This window comes from Condylura cristata, unplaced genomic scaffold (assembly GCF_000260355.1).
Source record: "Condylura cristata isolate star-nosed mole 26May11 unplaced genomic scaffold, ConCri1.0 scaffold00021, whole genome shotgun sequence".
NCBI lineage: Eukaryota > Metazoa > Chordata > Mammalia > Eulipotyphla > Talpidae > Condylura > Condylura cristata.
In genome coordinates, this window is record NW_004567122.1 from 31,270,406 (window position 1) to 31,288,000 (window position 17,595).

At 48.2% G+C, this 17,595-nt stretch overlaps 1 protein-coding gene across 2 annotated transcripts; it reads left to right on the plus strand.

Moving 5' to 3' along the window:
* Positions 1 to 215: 215 nt before the first annotated feature.
* On the plus strand, positions 216 to 13,695 carry KIAA0141 (KIAA0141 ortholog). Of its 2 annotated transcripts, none has more exons than XM_004686829.2 (13): positions 216 to 342; positions 1,022 to 1,136; positions 1,232 to 1,355; positions 3,068 to 3,215; positions 4,093 to 4,254; positions 4,359 to 4,447; positions 4,530 to 4,626; positions 7,630 to 7,772; positions 8,560 to 8,718; positions 8,812 to 8,904; positions 11,473 to 11,632; positions 12,165 to 12,404; positions 13,165 to 13,695. In XM_004686829.2, the coding sequence occupies exons 1-12, from the start codon at positions 312 to 314 to the stop codon at positions 12,401 to 12,403; spliced, it is 1,560 nt and encodes a 519-aa protein (XP_004686886.1). In that variant the 5' UTR covers positions 216 to 311; the 3' UTR covers position 12,404; positions 13,165 to 13,695. The 2 variants fall into 2 exon arrangements, with proteins under 2 accessions (XP_004686886.1, XP_012583517.1); XM_012728063.1 differs by lacking the exon at positions 216 to 342 and adding an exon at positions 560 to 625.
* The last annotated feature ends 3,900 nt before the right edge of the window (positions 13,696 to 17,595 follow it).

Consider the following 17,595-nt stretch of genomic DNA (forward strand, 5'->3'; position numbering starts at 1 on the left):
CCCCGCCACCTAGCTACCCGCCTCTCCTCCGCGCTTGCCCCACTCCTTGGCAAATGACACCTCTGGCACGGGAAGCAGGGTCCACAGCCCCATGCCCTTGTCAAAGTCCAGCTCCCCGCAAGCCCGACAGAGGCCCCACCCCCACTTCCTCGCCCAAGCGCCGTCCTTCCGGCGGGGCTCCTTTCTGATTGGCTGGCCGGTGCTTCCTCAGGGACGCGGCCACTCGGAGGGCGCCGCAGCGGGCGCTCTAGCCGCTCTCTCGTGGTCTCTCCTCCCTTGTTTGGCTGCGCGCTCTCTATGGTGCTGGGGACATGTGGCGCCTCCCGGGTCTCCCGGGCCGAGGTGAGGGACGTGGGAGCGGGAGCCCCGAAGCTGCTGAAACTCCTACCCTGAAGAGGGGGCGCTCCGGAGGAGCCAGCCTAGCTGTGGTGGGCGGGGCTAGGTCCCCGTGAAGGCGGGGCCCCAGGGGCGTGTCTACACCCAGAAGTCTGGGGCCGTTTTGGGATTTGGGGTGGGTGGGGTTTGTGGAATAGGAGGAGCTTAGATGCCAGTTGTTGGGCGGGAAGCTGTTGGGAAAGGATAAACGTCAAATAGCGGGACTGGAGTCAGTGAAAGATGGGCAGAGGTCAGTGACGTGAGCCGGGCCAGTGTGGCGGGGATTTGTGACAAAGCGCTTCAAACATTGAGCATTTCTTGGTGTACGAATGTCAGGTCATTTTAGGGTCGCAGTGGTCAGCTCTAGGAGGGCACCAGAATCACTTGGGGAGCTTTTTAAAATATATATGTGCTCCACTCTGAATGATTTTTCTTTGTTGGTTCTGGGCTGGCACCTTAGAATCTGTCCTAGGTAATATATTGACGGCCGCATGTGCCCTTGTTTAAGGGCCTCCGCGGAAGCACATGGCAGCCATTCCTGGGCTTCTTGGGTGGGGCTCTATCAAGCATCTCAGGGAAGATTGGTGGGACGCCATGGTCTCAGCCCTGTTCCTGTTGACGTGACTGTCCTTGTTGCTCTGCACAGCTCTTGCCCGGCTGCTGGGACCTGGCCTCCGGGGTGTGAACCCCAAGTCCACCGCCCCAGATGGGCCTCAGGTTACCTCCTCTACTTTCTTGATCCCAGCGCCCAACATCAACAGGTAAGATACTGCCATTCCACCCTCAGTCTCCCCAGGCCTTCCTCTTCGCACACCTGGGACTGAACTTGATAGTGTCTATTGATTGCATCATCTAGGTCAGGTCCCCATGGCCCAGGTCCAGGCTCGAGCAGAGGTCCAAGGTCACACCGATGGAAGGATGCTTTCCAGTGGGTATCAGCCCGTGTCTCCTCAAATACGCTGTGGGATGCCATATCATGGGTAAGACTTCCTACCTTTATGGAAGTAGAACTCAGAAATAAGAGCTGGGCCATCGTTATGCTCACACTCAAAATTTGAGTCACCATGGCATTGGAACATATTAGGGAAGATGTTGCTTTATGTTTTTATTCCTCCTTTCATTCAAGAAACACCTCTGAATCAGGCATTTTTGATTCAGGCACTGGGGATACATAGCAGAGAACAAGGTAGGTAAGATTCTTGTCTTCACAGTGCTTACAATAAATAATAATAAATAGCTAACGTTTATTAGTGCAAAGTACTATATATGCATTACCTTTCCCACTTAATATGCTTGCAAAAACACTTAGTACAGATGTCCTGGTCATAATACCTGCTCAGTAAATATTTGTTGACTCTGACATAAAGTCTGGTGCTTGGAAATGAACACTAGGTCTAATAGGCAGAATTTCTGCCTTCTAGGTTCAGCTTATAAGGTATTCTGTATGCAGTTGGCACACACATTACTCCATGTCTGTCACTTCTCATCCTTGTCATTTTATGCCCTGTACTTTGAGCAAGTACCTTGATCCCTCCGAGTTTTAGTATTCTCCTCTGTAAGAGGGTGTCAGCAGCAGAGGCAGGGGATTATCTACATAGCAGGGACACTTCTCTGTGAGCAGTCGGGAAGAGGGCATCCCATACCCAGGACAGGGGAACCTTTCCCCATTTTGCCAAAGATCTGAGCCCTAGAGAGACCTCCCAGGAAAACCTTCTGGAAATTGGGCCTGAAGCTCAGAGGTCCGGAGGCCCTCCCTCAGCGCTGTCACTGCTGTCAATGTGAAAGTGCTTGAGCTCCAGCTGTTCCCAATGCAATGGATATGCGTCCCAGTTATTGCTAGTGCTGGCACCTGGTCTTCCTGGTCTCACTCACACAGAGTTACCACTCCAGAGACACTTTCCCTTACTCTGTCTTACCAGGTTATCTTCTACCACTCATATATATCCCCAATTTGTTTCATTTTTGACAGTGAGCAAAACTTGTACTTGGAGTTTATCTTTCTCCCTCAATGAAGATATAAACTCTGTGTTTCTGATTTGTTTGCCACCATACACAGTCCCTGTTGCAACAACAACAAAAAAATTGTTATGCCCAGGAAGGGAAGGGAAAACCAAGCAGTCACTGGGAAGCAGCTAGCTTAGGTCTTCTGTAGACCAGGAACCAAGAAAGGCCTCAGCAAGCCTACATCTATGACTGTATTTAGCAGGGTGGCTTGGTGAGGGGGAAGGGAGGAATTGTGCCAGGCTAGAGAAAGAGTGAGCCTGATGGGAAACTCTGACCTGTTGTTATATTTGTAGTCAAGCCCTAACATACCGCCGGATCACTTTGTCCTCTTAGACTGTATATTCTGTCACTAGTTCATATATCTATTCAGCATGAATGTGCTAGTGCTTATCTTAGTGCTGTAAGGGTGTGGGGATACCTTGGTGAGCAAAATAGACACAGCTCCTGCCCTCATAGTAGTTTGGCACTAACACAAAAGGCAAAGCCTAGATGAATAATTTGAGATGATTATTGAAGTGCCAGTTTAATAGGGCTTCAGAGAAGACTGAATGCTGTAAGTGTATGTAGTAGGGGAGCTGCTCCAGCCAGCATCACGTGGCTTCTCAAGACACTGGTGTTTGAGCTGAAGGCTGAGATTGAAGGAGGTGACTGATAGAGACTTGTGTTGCTGATGTACTGTCTTCTCCAGGGCACTCTGGCCGTGCTGGCCCTGCAGCTGGCAAGGCAGATTCACTTCCAGGCATCCCTGCCAGCAGGACCTCGGAGAGTGGAGCGCTGCTCTTGGCACAGTCCCCTGGACGGTTTCCTCTCCTCTCCCTGGTGGCTCCCACAACTCTGTGAGTTCTCAGTCCCAGGGATAGCAGGGATGGGCTGGGAGTTTCGCCTGGTCAGGAAACATCGCTGGGACACACCTCAGGAAAAGAGCCATCAGCAGCTCCTTGCCTTTCCTATCTGGAGTCAGGAAGGGGAATGTCCTATCCACCCAGAGTGTGCCACACCTACCCCTCAGTGTCCTCCCATCACCTTCCTTGGAGAGAACCTCATAGGGTTCCAGGTTACTTTCGATCTGGGTGTGACTTCCTGCCTATCCCTCAGCAAGTTGGATCATTCTCTGGCCAGTCATTCCTTAATAAATGAATTTTAATGAGCAGCTATTATGTGCCATGGTAGAGAGGGAATGCAGCCTGGCAGTTAAGGCTCTGGAGTCAGATTGTCAGGGCCAGACTGTCAAGCCCCAGAGTGGTTTGTGTGCCTAGGCAAGATGCCTTTAACTTCCCTGTGCCTTGATTTCTTCATTGATGAAAATGGGATATCATAAAATTCACATCATAGGTTTTATGGGGGACTAAATGAGTTAATAATATCAAGGATTTAGAATAGTGCCTGGCACATAGTACATGCTCAATATATACTAGTTTAAGTTTTTATTATGCTCATTAAAATCATTATCAATGTTACCCTCAAACAAAGTGCTGGGAGCACAACAGTACATTAGATAGAAACTGCCCTGCCACTAAGGATTCAAGCAGAAGAGTGATTTATGTTGAGGGAGGGAGGTTAGCATAAATGTGGTCCCCTCTCGACCCCTGTGGCATGAAGCCAGCAAAGGAAATGGAGGAGGAGCTGTTTCCAAACTCTTCCTTTGGTTCCCAAAACCTCAGGGAGCAATCACTCAAGCTTGGCTGACCTGACTGCTCTTGCTGACCTTTCCAGCCCTGCGGAGGCACATTCTCCCCAGCCCTGATAGCCCAGCTCCCAGACACCCTGGCCTCAGGGAACCCAGGCTGAGTCAGGAAGAGCCCTGCCCTCCACGCGAGAGCCCTTCCTCTCTCAGCTCCCTGACAGCAGCTGGTCTCCAGGATTCCTCTGAGGAAGGTAGGTTTCTACCTTCTAGAACCAGCAGAAAGAAGGTGGTGGGGAATGGGAGTGGCAAGGACAGTTGTGCCAATGGTGATGGGATGTCAACCATTTTGCTGCAGGTCTCAGTAACATTGGCTTCCTGTGTGCCAGCTGTAACTTCAAGGGTGAGGCAAAGCCAGCCCAGCCTCAGCCCACTGGTGAAAAGCAGGTATTGTCCAGCTTTGTCCATCCATAACAGGCCCCATGGGCTGGTGGCCATCCCATCATAAATCTTTATATTTCTTCACCAGGAACAAGATACGTCAAAGACTCTATCTCTGGAGGAGGCTGTGACTTCCATTCAGCAGCTCTTCCAGCTCAGTGTTTCCATTGCCTTCAACTTCCTGGGTAACTTTGTGGACCTGCCTCAAAGAGGGTGGGTGGGAAAGTGGAGAGGGTATGGGCTTGGTCAGATAGATTCAGGGTAAGGGCTGTTTAAACAGGGGAGTTTTTCTCCCAGGTAAGTGGACCAAATGTGCCACAGTGGTGTCGGGGCCCCATGCGTGCTCATTCTGCCATTAAAACTGGTTTCCATCTCAAGATCCAATTTGACTCTTCCAGCTCCTGCCCCCTTATCCATATTCTAACAGCTAGGAGTGGGGAGAGAGAGAAGCTAAAGGACCCCTCTTAACCTCTGAGGACCTGACCCAGAAGATGTACTAATAATTGTATCAGCTAATGACCACACTTAGTCACAGGGGAGTCTGGGAACGTAGTTTTCAGCTGAATGACCCTGTACTTACCTAAGAATTTTGTTACTTTGTAAGGAGGAGAAAATAAATCCTTAGCATTTAGCAGACATTAGCATTCTCTGCCATACAAGGAAAAAAAAGTCTTCTTAGGTTTGGAGCAGACCCTCAGTGCACAAATACAAACCTCTGTCCCACATCTAGACTCCAGATATGCTTCACCATTTAGCCTGTTCTTTGCAGTAACTTGGCTTAAGTTTCAGCCTTCTAATGTGGAGACCCAGGCACCAGCAGCATCTGTTATAGTCTAGAGAGTAGATAGATGAGAGACTAGGATTCATTCTGAACTGATTTATTGAGTAGCCACTCTTTGTTAGACTCCATCTTAGATGTCGGGGACAAGGTGCTTTGTAAGACCAAGTCCTTGTTCTCATGGAGCTGACATGTAAGTTAAGGACAGAAAAACAGTCATTGGCAGCAAATAAAAAAGATAATTTTAGATGGTGATAAATATTGTGGATAAAATTAAACAGGAGTATGTTAGTTACTTGGACAAGGAGCAACTTTTGATTTGCAAGGCCTCACTGGGAGGGTCTTTGAGCTATGACCCGATTAACAAAAATAAGCCAGTCTTGTTTCCATCTGGAGAAAGGTTTCCAAGCAGGGAACAGTAGGACTGAGTTTTACTTGTTAAAGGAATGAAAAAAGGTGAATGTAGCTGGAATTTTGAGATAAATGGAAGAGTAGGAGGAGATGAAGTCAGAAAAGCAGGCAAGGGTCAGATCAAGTGAGACCTTCTGAGCCAGGGTAAAGAGTGGGTTTCCTTTTTTAAAAGATTTATTTATTTATGCGCGCAAGAACTGGAGTATAGGCCAGAAGTGTGATAGGTGAGAGGATTCACCAAAGACAGAATAGGGAGCAGAACATGAGGCAGATCTACTGAAACACTGCTGAGAGGAGCAGTGGGTGGGTCAGGAGAGGTCTACCACGCTATGTGGGTCACCTCCTTGACTGGGATCGAACTCATGACAGAAAGGAGGAGAAAGTAAATCCTTAGCATTAGCATTCTCTGCCATACATGTGCAAGAAAAGGCTCCTGAGGTTTGGAGCAGACCCTCAGTGCACAAGTAGGAACCTCTGTTGGCAGAGTGACGTGCTGCACTGGCTCCAGATAGCTTCATAGTGTTGTGTGTTAATCCACTGTGCCACCAGAGAGGGCCAAGAGTGGATTTTCTGAGTGAGTCAGGATGTCACTGGGGGACTTGAAGCTGGAGCAGGAAGTGGGGCAGCCACATGATCTGATGTACTTTTCCAGAAATCTCTGGCTGTGGTGTAGACAGATGTGGACTGTAGGGATGCCAGAGGGGAAATAGGAGGCCACATAGAGCTGTTAGTTAAGAATCATGTCATGGCAGTTGGTTCTAGGTTAGGGGCAGAGGAGACAGAATAGATAGGCAGCGTGTGTTGATGAAGCCAGTGTGGGAGGTGGGGAAGGGTGGGATCTTTTTTTCTCTTGAGTCTTCTCCTCAAGGACGGAGGGTTCTATGCACCCTGGGCAGTGAGTTTTCAGGCGGCAGGGAGAGGCCTTTAATTCACTGCTGGCTGAATGGAACCTGGCTTCTACCTCATTAGCTTTTTGTGATTTTGATGGGCAGTCAGTCTCTTCTGAGAATTTTCTTGCCCATTCCTTCATTCATATATTCATTTATTCAGCAAGCGCTAAGCACTGTGGCAGAACACAAAGGGAGCATAAGCCATAATCATATTTTGCATTTGTATAGAGCTTTCACCCTATGCAAAGTTATTTCTTCCACATTCTTTTTCTGCTGCTGCCTCCAGGATTTTACAGTCTAATTGAGGAGACAGAGCTTGCACTCTTGAAACAGTTTAGTTCATAGAAAAAGGCTGGTATGATAAGTAAGTGCCAATGTGCTTAAAGGCTGAGTGTGGTCTGAAGGTTTTGGAGCAGAAACAGATGGGAAGGCCTGATGGTAAAGGCAGGAAATTATATCCCGGGCAGGAGAACCATGTGAGCAAAAGCGCAGGGCTGACATTCGGGCTGTGCCAGCTTCTTTCCAGTTTTCCTTTTTGTTTGGATGATAAAAAGAATGAACATGGGTTTTGGGGTTGGACATCTCAGCTCTGTTATTTCCTGTGGTCTCCTCATAAAGCAGGATTGACAGGATTAGCTGTATCAGTTAAGTTTTGTCAGTTAGGAAATAGCCTACCCCACTCTGGTTAACAGATGCACACAAGGAGCCAATTGAAATCTATTGACCTGCCAAGGGAAGCCCCAGAGTGTGGGACAAATCACTGCTAGATGGGGTGTCCTGAGGGCTGCCCGCAGAATAAGTCTGCAAGAGCTGTCATAACCAGATCCAGGTTCAGATTCCTGAGAGAGGGTCTCACTGGTTGGCAAGAGCACGGGCACGTTGACTGACAGCACTGTGGGAGGGCCATTCCCAGAGGGACTCCGGGTACCATTGCCCAGTGGAGAAGGGCGGTTTAGAGCAGAACCTACTGATGTCTAGGGCAAACCAGGGGAATGTTGGAGGATGGAAATATACACAAAGTGTCTAGTACAAAAAAGGAAGGAGCTGGTGGGTATCTGGCTGAGGAAATGGCTGCAGAAGCTGTGTTTACGCCCTGTGCTTTCTTACAGGGACAGAGAGCATGAAGAATGGAGACCATGCAGCAGCCTTTTCCTACTTCCAGAAAGCAGCAGACCGTGGCTACAGCAAGGCACAGTATAATGTGGGCCTGTGTCATGAGCACGGCAGGGGCACCCCCAGGGACCTCAGCAAGGTACTGCTCCCCCCACCGTCCCCAGCAGCTTTGGCCCCTGTGCTGGGCTGCTCACAGTGAGCTCCAGAAATTAGCACTGAGTTGGGCTTGGGGGAAATGCAGCTTCTCTCTTCCAGTCATAAGGGAATTAGAAGAAAGAAACTCCTAATCTATAGAAATTTTGACTTAAAACCCAGAGAGGGCCGGACCTTGTCTTTGTACTCTGTGGCTGTATCCTCAGGGCCCAGACCATTACTTTGATGAATGGATCAGTTAATTCAGAAAGTAGAATAGGTAGTCAAAGATGTATATCTAAGAATGTGTTTCTTAGAATTGTATATGATGACAGTAAAGGGAAAGCAACTTGGAGTTCCTTTTGTAGATAACTGGTTAATGTGGATCTTAAAAATGATGTGCTGGATTTATATTTATTGGCAAGTGAAGACATTCATGGGGTATTGTTAAGTGAAAAAACTGTACAAAACAGAATGTATTCTCTCTTTCTGCCCCTGTACAATGAATATATAAACATACATGATATGTGTGTATGTGTATAGGAAAACGTGGAAACAGGAAGCCGTTTGTAAGGCTATACAATAGCTAAAATATTAATGGGCCAGTTTTTACGAGGTCGGGTTTCTTTTGATTTTATTTTTGATTATCTATATTTTCAAATTTGGTTTATTTGTATTTCCTGACTAATCTGGTATTGTGTATTATGTAATCAGAGTAATTTTAAATATTTCACTCAAAGAAAAAGCACGCTTTCTGAGCTACCAGTTGGCTGGTGTTTCTCCCGTTGCCCCAGGCAATCCTTTCTTACCGACTGGCTGCCAACCAGGGCCACAGCCTGGCTCAGTACCGATATGCCAGGTGCCTGCTGCAAGAGCCAGCATCCTCCTGGGATCCTGAGCGGCAGAGGGCGGTGTCCCTGCTGCGGCAGGCTGCAGACTCAGGCTTGAGAGAGGTGAGTGCTGTGGGTGGTATCGCCCCTGGGTGGTTGGGACCCTGGGACCCGGCAGAGACTAAAGTGCCTTTTTTCTTTCCTCCCTAACCACAGGCCCAAGCCTTCCTCGGGGTGCTTTTCACCAAGGAGCCATACCTGGATGAGCAGGGCGCTGTGAAATATCTGTGGCTTGCAGCCAGCAATGGGGTACGAGGGTTCTACTACTCAGGCATTCTGGGGATGGAATCTGATAAAAGAGGCAATTTGGGAACTGGCACAGTGCTCAGCTATGCTTAGAAGGTTGCTGGGAGCACTGGGCTGTCTTGAAGCCTTAACTTACTGACTTTCTTGTGACTCATGGGCCAGTCCAGTGATATGCTAGAGCTGGCTGCCCCCAGCCTGGGACTGCATGCAGCTTAAAATCAGCTCAGGTAGGAGTATTTGCACTACAGAAATTGCTGCAAGTCAAGACTTCACCCCCTGGGGAACCATTGTTAAACATTTACCAGGGCAATACTGGCCCAGTCACGTCTTGTTTCCCTGGGCACTGAAATTAAGATAATAATGCCTGTCTTACCTGTGTGTTACTTCATACGGTTGAGGTGAGGGTTGTAAAGTGACTGAGATAATGGGTGTGAGGGCACGTGGTCAGCTGTGTGCATGAAAGGTGCCTCCTCATGAGCCAATAGTTTGGGGACTAGAAGACATGTGAGGGAACACACTGAGCTTTTGGAAGGGCAGCAGTATCTGCTTGTGACCTGGGGTTGCTGGCATTCAAACAGCTTGACCCAGAGTTTGTTCCATAGAACATTCCATGGATGTTATAAGTAATGCAAAGAGGAAAAATTCTTCAGTGATGTTTAGGAAATCCTATTAAACAGGTATCTTTAAAAAAAAAGTTTTATTTATTTATGCATATAAGAACTGGGGTACAGGCCAGAGGTACAGGAGTGGGTATGAGAGAAATCACTAGAGACAGAGTGAGGAGCAAAACAGGCAGTTGTATTGAAATATTCTGCTGAGGGGAGCAGCAGGTGGGTCAGGAGAGGTTGCCATACCATGTGGGTCACCTCCCTGGCTGGGCTGAAGCAGCTGTGACTGCTTCGTAATCTGCACTTTAACCCATTACACCACCAGGGAGGGCCCGACCAGTATATTTTTTGAGTTATACTGGAAGGACCAGGAGCACTGGATGAAAGCAAGCAATGTGCTTGCTCTAGGATTTCCCAGCCCAGGGGCTGCTGCTTCTCTTTGTTCTCTAGCCAACTTACTGACAGCTTTATTCAACTGTTTGGGAAGAATACTTTCCCTTTTCACTCTGTGTTGGCCAAAGTATCTATAGTCATCTTCAAGAGGACTGAAGTCACCAACCAACCAGTACCTGCTCTATGCCCCCCTTTTTTTTTTTTGGAGATTTATTTATTTATGCATATAAGACTCACCAGACAGAGTGGGTAACAGAACAGATAGAGCTACTGAAATACATTTCTGAGGGGGGCAGTGGGTGAGATAGAGGTCAGCTGTGCCATGTGGGTCATCATCTTGGCTGCGGATTAAACTTGTGCCACAGTAGCTGCAGATAGCTTTATAATGCTGAGACTTAACTCCTTGTGCCACCACAGAGGCCCCTTGCCTTTCTTTGAAAGAGCCTGAGTGGGACCTTGGGCTGAGCCAGCCTGCACATGGCTTACCCCGCCTCGCTTACTGTCCTGTGAAGGCACACAGCATGCTATGTGGAGAAGTCTCTAGGGATGTCATGTAACACTGGGCCTAACATAGTCCTCACACTCAGTCGCTGCTCTGGGAAAATTCTCTTTCTAGCCTTGTACCAAGCAGGGGAGGTTGGTGGAGTTGGCCTTACAGATATCTAGTGCTGTGTTCTAAACTGGCCTGGAGGCATGAGACTCTGGCCTGCATGTTATAAAAAACACCTCCCAGAAATTTGACTGGGAAGGTAGAAGAAATGGAATCATGATTGGAATCAATACAATGCTTTATTAATTTTAGTTGGGAGAGTGACTATAATGAAAATGTTCTGCTAGAGAGGGCAGGGTCAATGATGCAGGTAAATGGAGGAAATTAAAATAATAGCTTGAATCGAAGTACTTTTTATATGTCAAAAAGAAGGTGGTGTTATTCCCACTTTTAGATAAGAAAGTTGAGGCACAGAGAGTTGCTCGAGATCACGTAGCTAGTAAGTGGTCGAGCCAAGATTGGAATCCAGATGGCCTGGCTATAGAGAGTGGGCCTCTCATCCCTTCCCCAATACTGCCCCTCTGAGGATCACACTTCTCTATGAGAGTAGAGAAACCATCAGACCATGGACAAAGAAATAAAGCCCTTTAACCTTTCAAAGGCAGCAAAGCACTCGTGATTTATGCTTGACAGGGATTCCTGGAGGTGGATGGGGCTGTTCGGGAGGCCAGCCTCCACCCTTGTTTCTCACTCAGAATAATGCAGGCACCTGGCCCTCAGGTTTCCCACAGCTGGGCTCAGTGTGTCCTGCAGCTGGTGATTCTGCAGACTTTCTGCTCCAGCCTCAGCAAGAGAAGTATCCACATTTCTGGCCAGAATCTCCCTGGGAGGAGGGAAGCCTGACTCTTTATGTGTTGCCTCTGGCTTTTCAGAATTGTGATTTCTTGATGCCAGAAGGGCCTTGATCCTGCCTGGATGAAACTCCCACCAGGCTTCACTCTCCCACTTGCTTCCTGCCTCAGCATTCCAGCTCTTCAGTACTGTGTTGTATGTATCTGTGTGTCTGTCCATATTCTTCAGGACTCACAGAGCATGTACCACATGGGAATTTGCCATGAGAAGGGCCTTGGTGTGCAGAGGAGTCTGGGAGAGGCTGTGAGATGTTATCGGCAGTCAGCAGCTCTGGGGAACAAGCCTGCCCGGGAACGACTGCGGACCATCTTTTCCATGGAGGCTGCAGGTACAGAGGAGTCACACCAACAGGTTCCTCCCTGAGCTCAGTACACTGTGACAGGAGCGGGTGACCATAGTCCATAGTTTTCCTTGTCATTTCCTGCCCTGTGGGTAAGAATACAATGTTTCTAGTCAAGCCAACCTGAATTTTCACTTCTGCTTTGTTCTGGTCACTGAACTTCAACTCCAAGTCTTTGCACTTCATTTTCTTCACCTCTGAAAATGAGTATGTTCCTAGTACCTTATCATTAAGTTGTAAGGATCAAATGAGATGACCGTCAGTGGCTTAGCACAGCCTGGCACTCAAACACTGAATACATGATAGTAACTCCAGTGATTTTAGGGGGAACAGCATCCGAGGTTGCCTCGGTGCCCTAGAGTACCCTTCTAGGGCTCAGATGGCCCCATTTATCTACAAGTCGTGGGGCTAGCCTGGGATAACTGTGCCTGGGGGTGCCAAGTCCTTTAAGAAGCCCTTACTCCAGAGTAGGAATCCAAGAATTCTGAATGAGTAGGAGTTGCTCTCACTCTGCTTGCAGCCTCGGGGCCCAGTGACCTGGCAGTTACGGGACTGAAGTCCTTTTCCAGCCCCTCCCTCTGCAGCCTGAGCACCCTGCGGGCAGGAGCCTCACACCTCCCACATGCCTCAAGCACGGGCAGCCTTGGTTTCCTCTGCAGAAGTGGGCATCTAGGATCCAGCCCTGGAGCCCCCAGCAGGGCTATCGCCCCACACCCCTCCCCTTTGGAAAGGAGTCTCGTCAGACTGGGTTTTGGCTAAGGTGAGATGCAACATTCCTGGTTTCTCACTGGGTCATGGGTGGGTGGATGGGATTTGAATGGCAGTACAAATGGAGTGTCAGTATTCCTTTCTGGGATAAAAATCCTGTGGGAGCTCAGGTTCTCAAGCAACTAAGTGCATGGCTAATAAATGATTTTGACCTTTCCCTCCAGTTGGGAGCTCACAGATAAGCAGTGGGTGTATTTATAGTCATTTCTGGTCTGTGCACAAAAAAGGACTTACTCAGTGACCCATGGAAACCGCTATAGAATGTTCCAAGACCCTGGGCCTCACCCTAGCCTCTGTGAACATACCTTTCCCCACCCTATGGCTCGGTTTCCTCAGTCTTAACACTATGTTATGTTATGTTATGTTATTTATTTATTTTTTTGCCAGCATTGGGTCTGTGTTTTCGGTGGATCACAGGGGATTTGGGGTAGTATTTGAATTAATATTTTTTTATTTTAGCAGTTACTTATTTAATATCTAATATGAAAATGTGAGTAGCATATTCTAGTTTCACAGATATTAAAAACAGTGAATCAACTTAAAGAGAAACGCTGTGACATTGTATAAAAGGGAGCACAGAGCCTCCAAAAATCAGGAGGGTGGTTCCATGAATGACTGTAACTTGGGAAGCACTAAATCAGGTGGTCCCAAGACCAGCTCCCACCTCACTGGTTCCCCCCAGTGGGTTCATGATCATCTGGCAGGAAGGAGTTTCTTTCCAAAATGCCTGACATATGTGCTTCACTTTTCAGACCCTTTCACTTCAGCCCTAACGTGGGAACCTAGGTTGTCAGAGACACACAGCAATGTGAATCCCAAAGAAGAGGCCAGCCACCACCCACCTTCCCAGAGAACCTTAAGCCCCTGCCCTAGCACGGTATGAAGAGGAAAATGCTTGAAGACCCAGGTTCTGGCAGCAACTGACCCAACTCTGCATTATTTGCTTAGTTGTAGATCAAGGGTGGTGATGTCGGGGGGGGGGGGCGCATTGCTGGGGAAAGGACCTTGGTGCTCACTGTGGTCTGAGGAGGCTGCGTGATGCCCGTGGTTGTGTGGCTTTGTGAGTCACCAGGCCAGGAAAGGTCCTAGGCCTCTTGGCCCCTCTCTCACACTGGTTCACACTGTCACTATATGAAAGCGTTATTATCATCCTTCCAATGGGAGGGCGATGGAGATTGAGCTCTTGGAGTCTGGAAGCAAGGAAGTGCGGGTTCTGAGATCTTCATCTGTGAAGGGTGTGCCAGAAATGTATAGGAGTTTAATAAAACAGATATTGGATTATCTCATCACTCTTGCCCTTGAGTATGTTGGGGAGAGCCAGGGAGATGAGCAGGGAGAACTAAAAGCCGAGGCTCCATCCTCATCTCTAAACTCTCCATTAACCAATTTAAAGGGTCTTAAAAGCTTCTCCAAGAGAGAGACTTAGAAAAAAAATGATTTCTGAGTCAACGCTAATGACTCAATTACTGAATTTGTGAATAGCTGTTCCCTGGCTTCTGGATGTTAGCCCAAGTTCAATAGCATAGGCGTGGTTGGGGGTGGGGAGGGGGATGCCAGGCACTGAAGACCAAACCCTCTAGTGACCCTTCAGATGGGAAGGACCTCCTGGCTGGGGTGATTAAAAGGTGGGAGTACTGTGGGGGAGGGGTAGTTGTCCACATTTCCCTCTTTCCTGTCCACCCCACCACCCCAACCTCTAGTGGCCCCACACCTTTATCTTAATCAGTGGAACCATGAGCTCCCTCTAGCTCCAGGCCCTCCCCTACCCCCTGCCCCGCATACTGGCCTCATCCCCTCTGGTTCTGTCGAGTCACTGCCTCCCACAGAGGACTCCCCACACCAGAACTGTGTCTTCTTTGTATTCCAGTAGCCCAGGCACTTAGCATAAGGCCCCATGCAGGTAGAGGCTCAATAAAGACACTGGTTAAAGCTCAGGTTTTTAAGCTGTGCAATGCACTAATCTCTATGGGAAAAAGAGAGAGAGAGAGAGGTTTCTGTGGTCAAATAAGTTTGGGAAACACTGCACTAGACATTCCCTTTTTATAGATTTACAATGCACATCAGCATATTCAAGGTTCCAAGAAGTCCTGCAGTAAAGAACTTGATTAACCCAGCATTTCCCGTCTCCTTCCCTGAGCCAAGCAGAGGCAGAGCCCAGCTCCCTGCAGATTGTGTGTGGACCTTCCAGGGCCACTTCCTGCTCCCAGTGGAGCCCTGCTTCCTAGCCTCATTCCTCTCCTGTTGTTACTTCGGATTCTCAAATTTTCTCTTTCCCATGCCCCTGCCAATGGGTCCAGGGGCAGTTCAGACATCCTGGGGACACTGGGCCTCCGGTGGTGATGGCCACAGGCAGTTATCCCTCCAGCTCAGTCATTTCAACTTAAGTACTAATTCAATTTGGGGTGCCAAAGGTGGAGGTGGGATATTTTTAAACTCTCCTTGTGGAGAGGGAAGGATGGCAGAGTCGTGAGAGAATGTTGTCAAGGGACCAAAAATCCTTGGCTCTCAGTTGTTGCGGTCTCCGAATAGCCCCATGGGATGGACTCATCGGCAGACCCAGGAACTGCTGTGCTTGTGCCATTAAAATTCCGTGACTAATGACTCATGTGCCCTGAAAAGAAATGTGAGGGGAGGACAGGGAGGAGGCCCCTGTCAGCAGGGCCAGCTTGGGTCCAGGGTTTGGGGCCTGGCCCCCTCAGCAATGAAACTTGTGTGTGAGGTTCCACTGCCTCAGTTTCTTCATCCAGCTACTGTGGTGCTCAGAGAACCTTGACACTTGAACATGGCTGTTGTGTTCCTTGTATCGCCAATGCCAATACTTAGTAGATGCTCAGTAAATATTCAGCCGATGAATGAATGATCTGTGCATCACCCCCTCTTCTGCCCAATGCCCAGCTTCAAGCCTACCCAGTTTGTGCTTTAAGTATTTGTTGAGTGAATGAATGATTATCTCCTTCCCCCACCCCAACCACTGCTGTTCCAAGTGCTGTATCTGATACATATGTTTTTGATGTTTGCTGAATGAATGTTTCAGTCATGCCTCCCTCCTGCCCTACCAATTACCATGTGCCCAGTAGACTGGACTAGAAAACACAGCTATTTCCTGTGCACTGGGCTAAGCCTGTGCTAACACTTTTCCTTATCACTCCTGTATTCTTTTTGGGTTTTGGGTCTCTTCCAGGGCCCCTAGGGTAGTGGTTGCTCACTCTTATTTCAGCCAGGGAGAGGTGGGGTCAGCTGGTGACAGATGGGGAGGCTGCCTGTCAATCTGAGTTGCCCCCAGGCTTCAGCAAGCACTGCATTGCACTCCTAGTGCTGGGGAACAGCTGACTACTGGTAAAAAATGTCCCTCTGTGCTTTCCAAATTAAGACGATATTTAACTGAGTGCTTGCTGGCTCGCCTGTTCCCTCAGTCTCCAGGGGACAGATCCCATCTTGGAGGAAAATGTTTTGAGCATGTCCAAAGTCTCAGCTTTGACATCTTGGCGGATATCAGAAGTTTCTGTAACCTTCCTGTTCAGTACACTCAGTTCTGTCACCATACACAAGGTCTCACTCAGTCTGTTATTGGAGAAAGGGATGGCTTCAGCATCCTAGGGGGGTTGCATGGGGGCAGGCAGGAGAGTAAGTCAGCGCATGCACTCATCCTGCCCCGATCAAAGATCAGTTGAACAGCTTTGCCCATGCTTGCTCTAGGCTCTGCAGGGAAAGCAGAACTGAGGACCCTCCTAGCAGATTGCAGTAGTCCTTAATCTTATTTTGGTCACAGACCCCTTTGAGAATCTGATGAAAATACCAGTTGTTCCTTTCCCCTAGAAAAATGCACTTCCTCCCAATTTGGCATGCAGTTCAGCAGATTCATACATCCTGAAGCCCAACCAAGGTTAAGAACCTTTGATATATTAGAAAGAAGCTCATACTAACTCCCAGATTCAGATCCCAGCCCTGCCACAAACCTGCCATGTGGCTTTGGGCAACTTGTCAGCTCTTTCTGTCTTGCCAATTGCTTGGCTATAAAATATTCAGACTTCTTATGACTCAAATTGCTCACATCTGTGGAGGTTTAGATAGTGACTTAGAGCTGTGCTGCATAACCTTTTATAGGTCATGTGTTCCTTTGAGAATGATGAGAACATTGTATCTAGTGCCTAGCAAAATACCTATACACGGTTTACCTGGAATGACAGCTGTCGGATGTTTGAACTAGAGTGATGGGTGAGCCAGTGCAGTGCAGGCCTAGGGTCACTCTCCACTCCCCAACACACACCTCTCTCTAGCCCCCAACTCCCCTCTACTCTGCACTATGAAGCCAGTAGTGATGGGGGGAATCAGCACTTTTGGCTCTTGTGCTATGGTTTTCAGACTTTGCTTTCACATAATGGAACTATTTATTTTTCTAATGAAGTCTTACCTGGAGCTCCAATATAAATAAAAGGGAACTATGAAGTATTTATTTCCCCATGCATCATTCATTCATCTATTCATCCATCCATTCAAGTATGGTTCAAGTGTTGCTTTGTGCCGGCATCTGGTCTCTCATTGACTTGGGCACCCTGTAGTGTGAAAATCAGAGATCTCATAAGGGGATCACTCGTGCCTGGAGTGAGGCAATCAGATGCCCAGGGACTCTTCCCCTGAATCTCTTAACTTTGGGAGGCCTTATTTTCCTCATCTGTAAGATGAAATAAAGGAATAATGATGTCACACCGCATTCCAAGTTAATATGGTATCCACGATTCTGAGTTGGGAGTATGATAGCCTATTTCTGTGGATAGTGAACATGAGTACTGAGCTTCAAAAGAGGACAAAAAGCACAGAATGGAATTTTTGCCTCTCGGGTCCAGAACCCTAAACTATCGAGAAGCTAACTGAATGCTTGGAATTTTCCAGGAAAAATCTGAGCACTGGGAAAATATTTGCTGTTTCTTACTCTCTCCTCCCTGGAAGGTGCTGTCAGTGTTGATTACATAGACTCAGTTCACACACTGTCCTCTGGGGTTGAATTCACAGGCCTGAACCTGCTGTGAAAGAGAAAGATTTGCTCTCCAACAGTAGGTCTCCAAAGATGACTTCTGTCCCTAGAGGACTGCTTGTGGAGAAGGACAGGAGCCTGCACAAGCCCAGGCCTGCGCTAGGTCAAATCCAAGTCCCTCTTGTTCTTGGATGTGAGAGCCACACAGGCC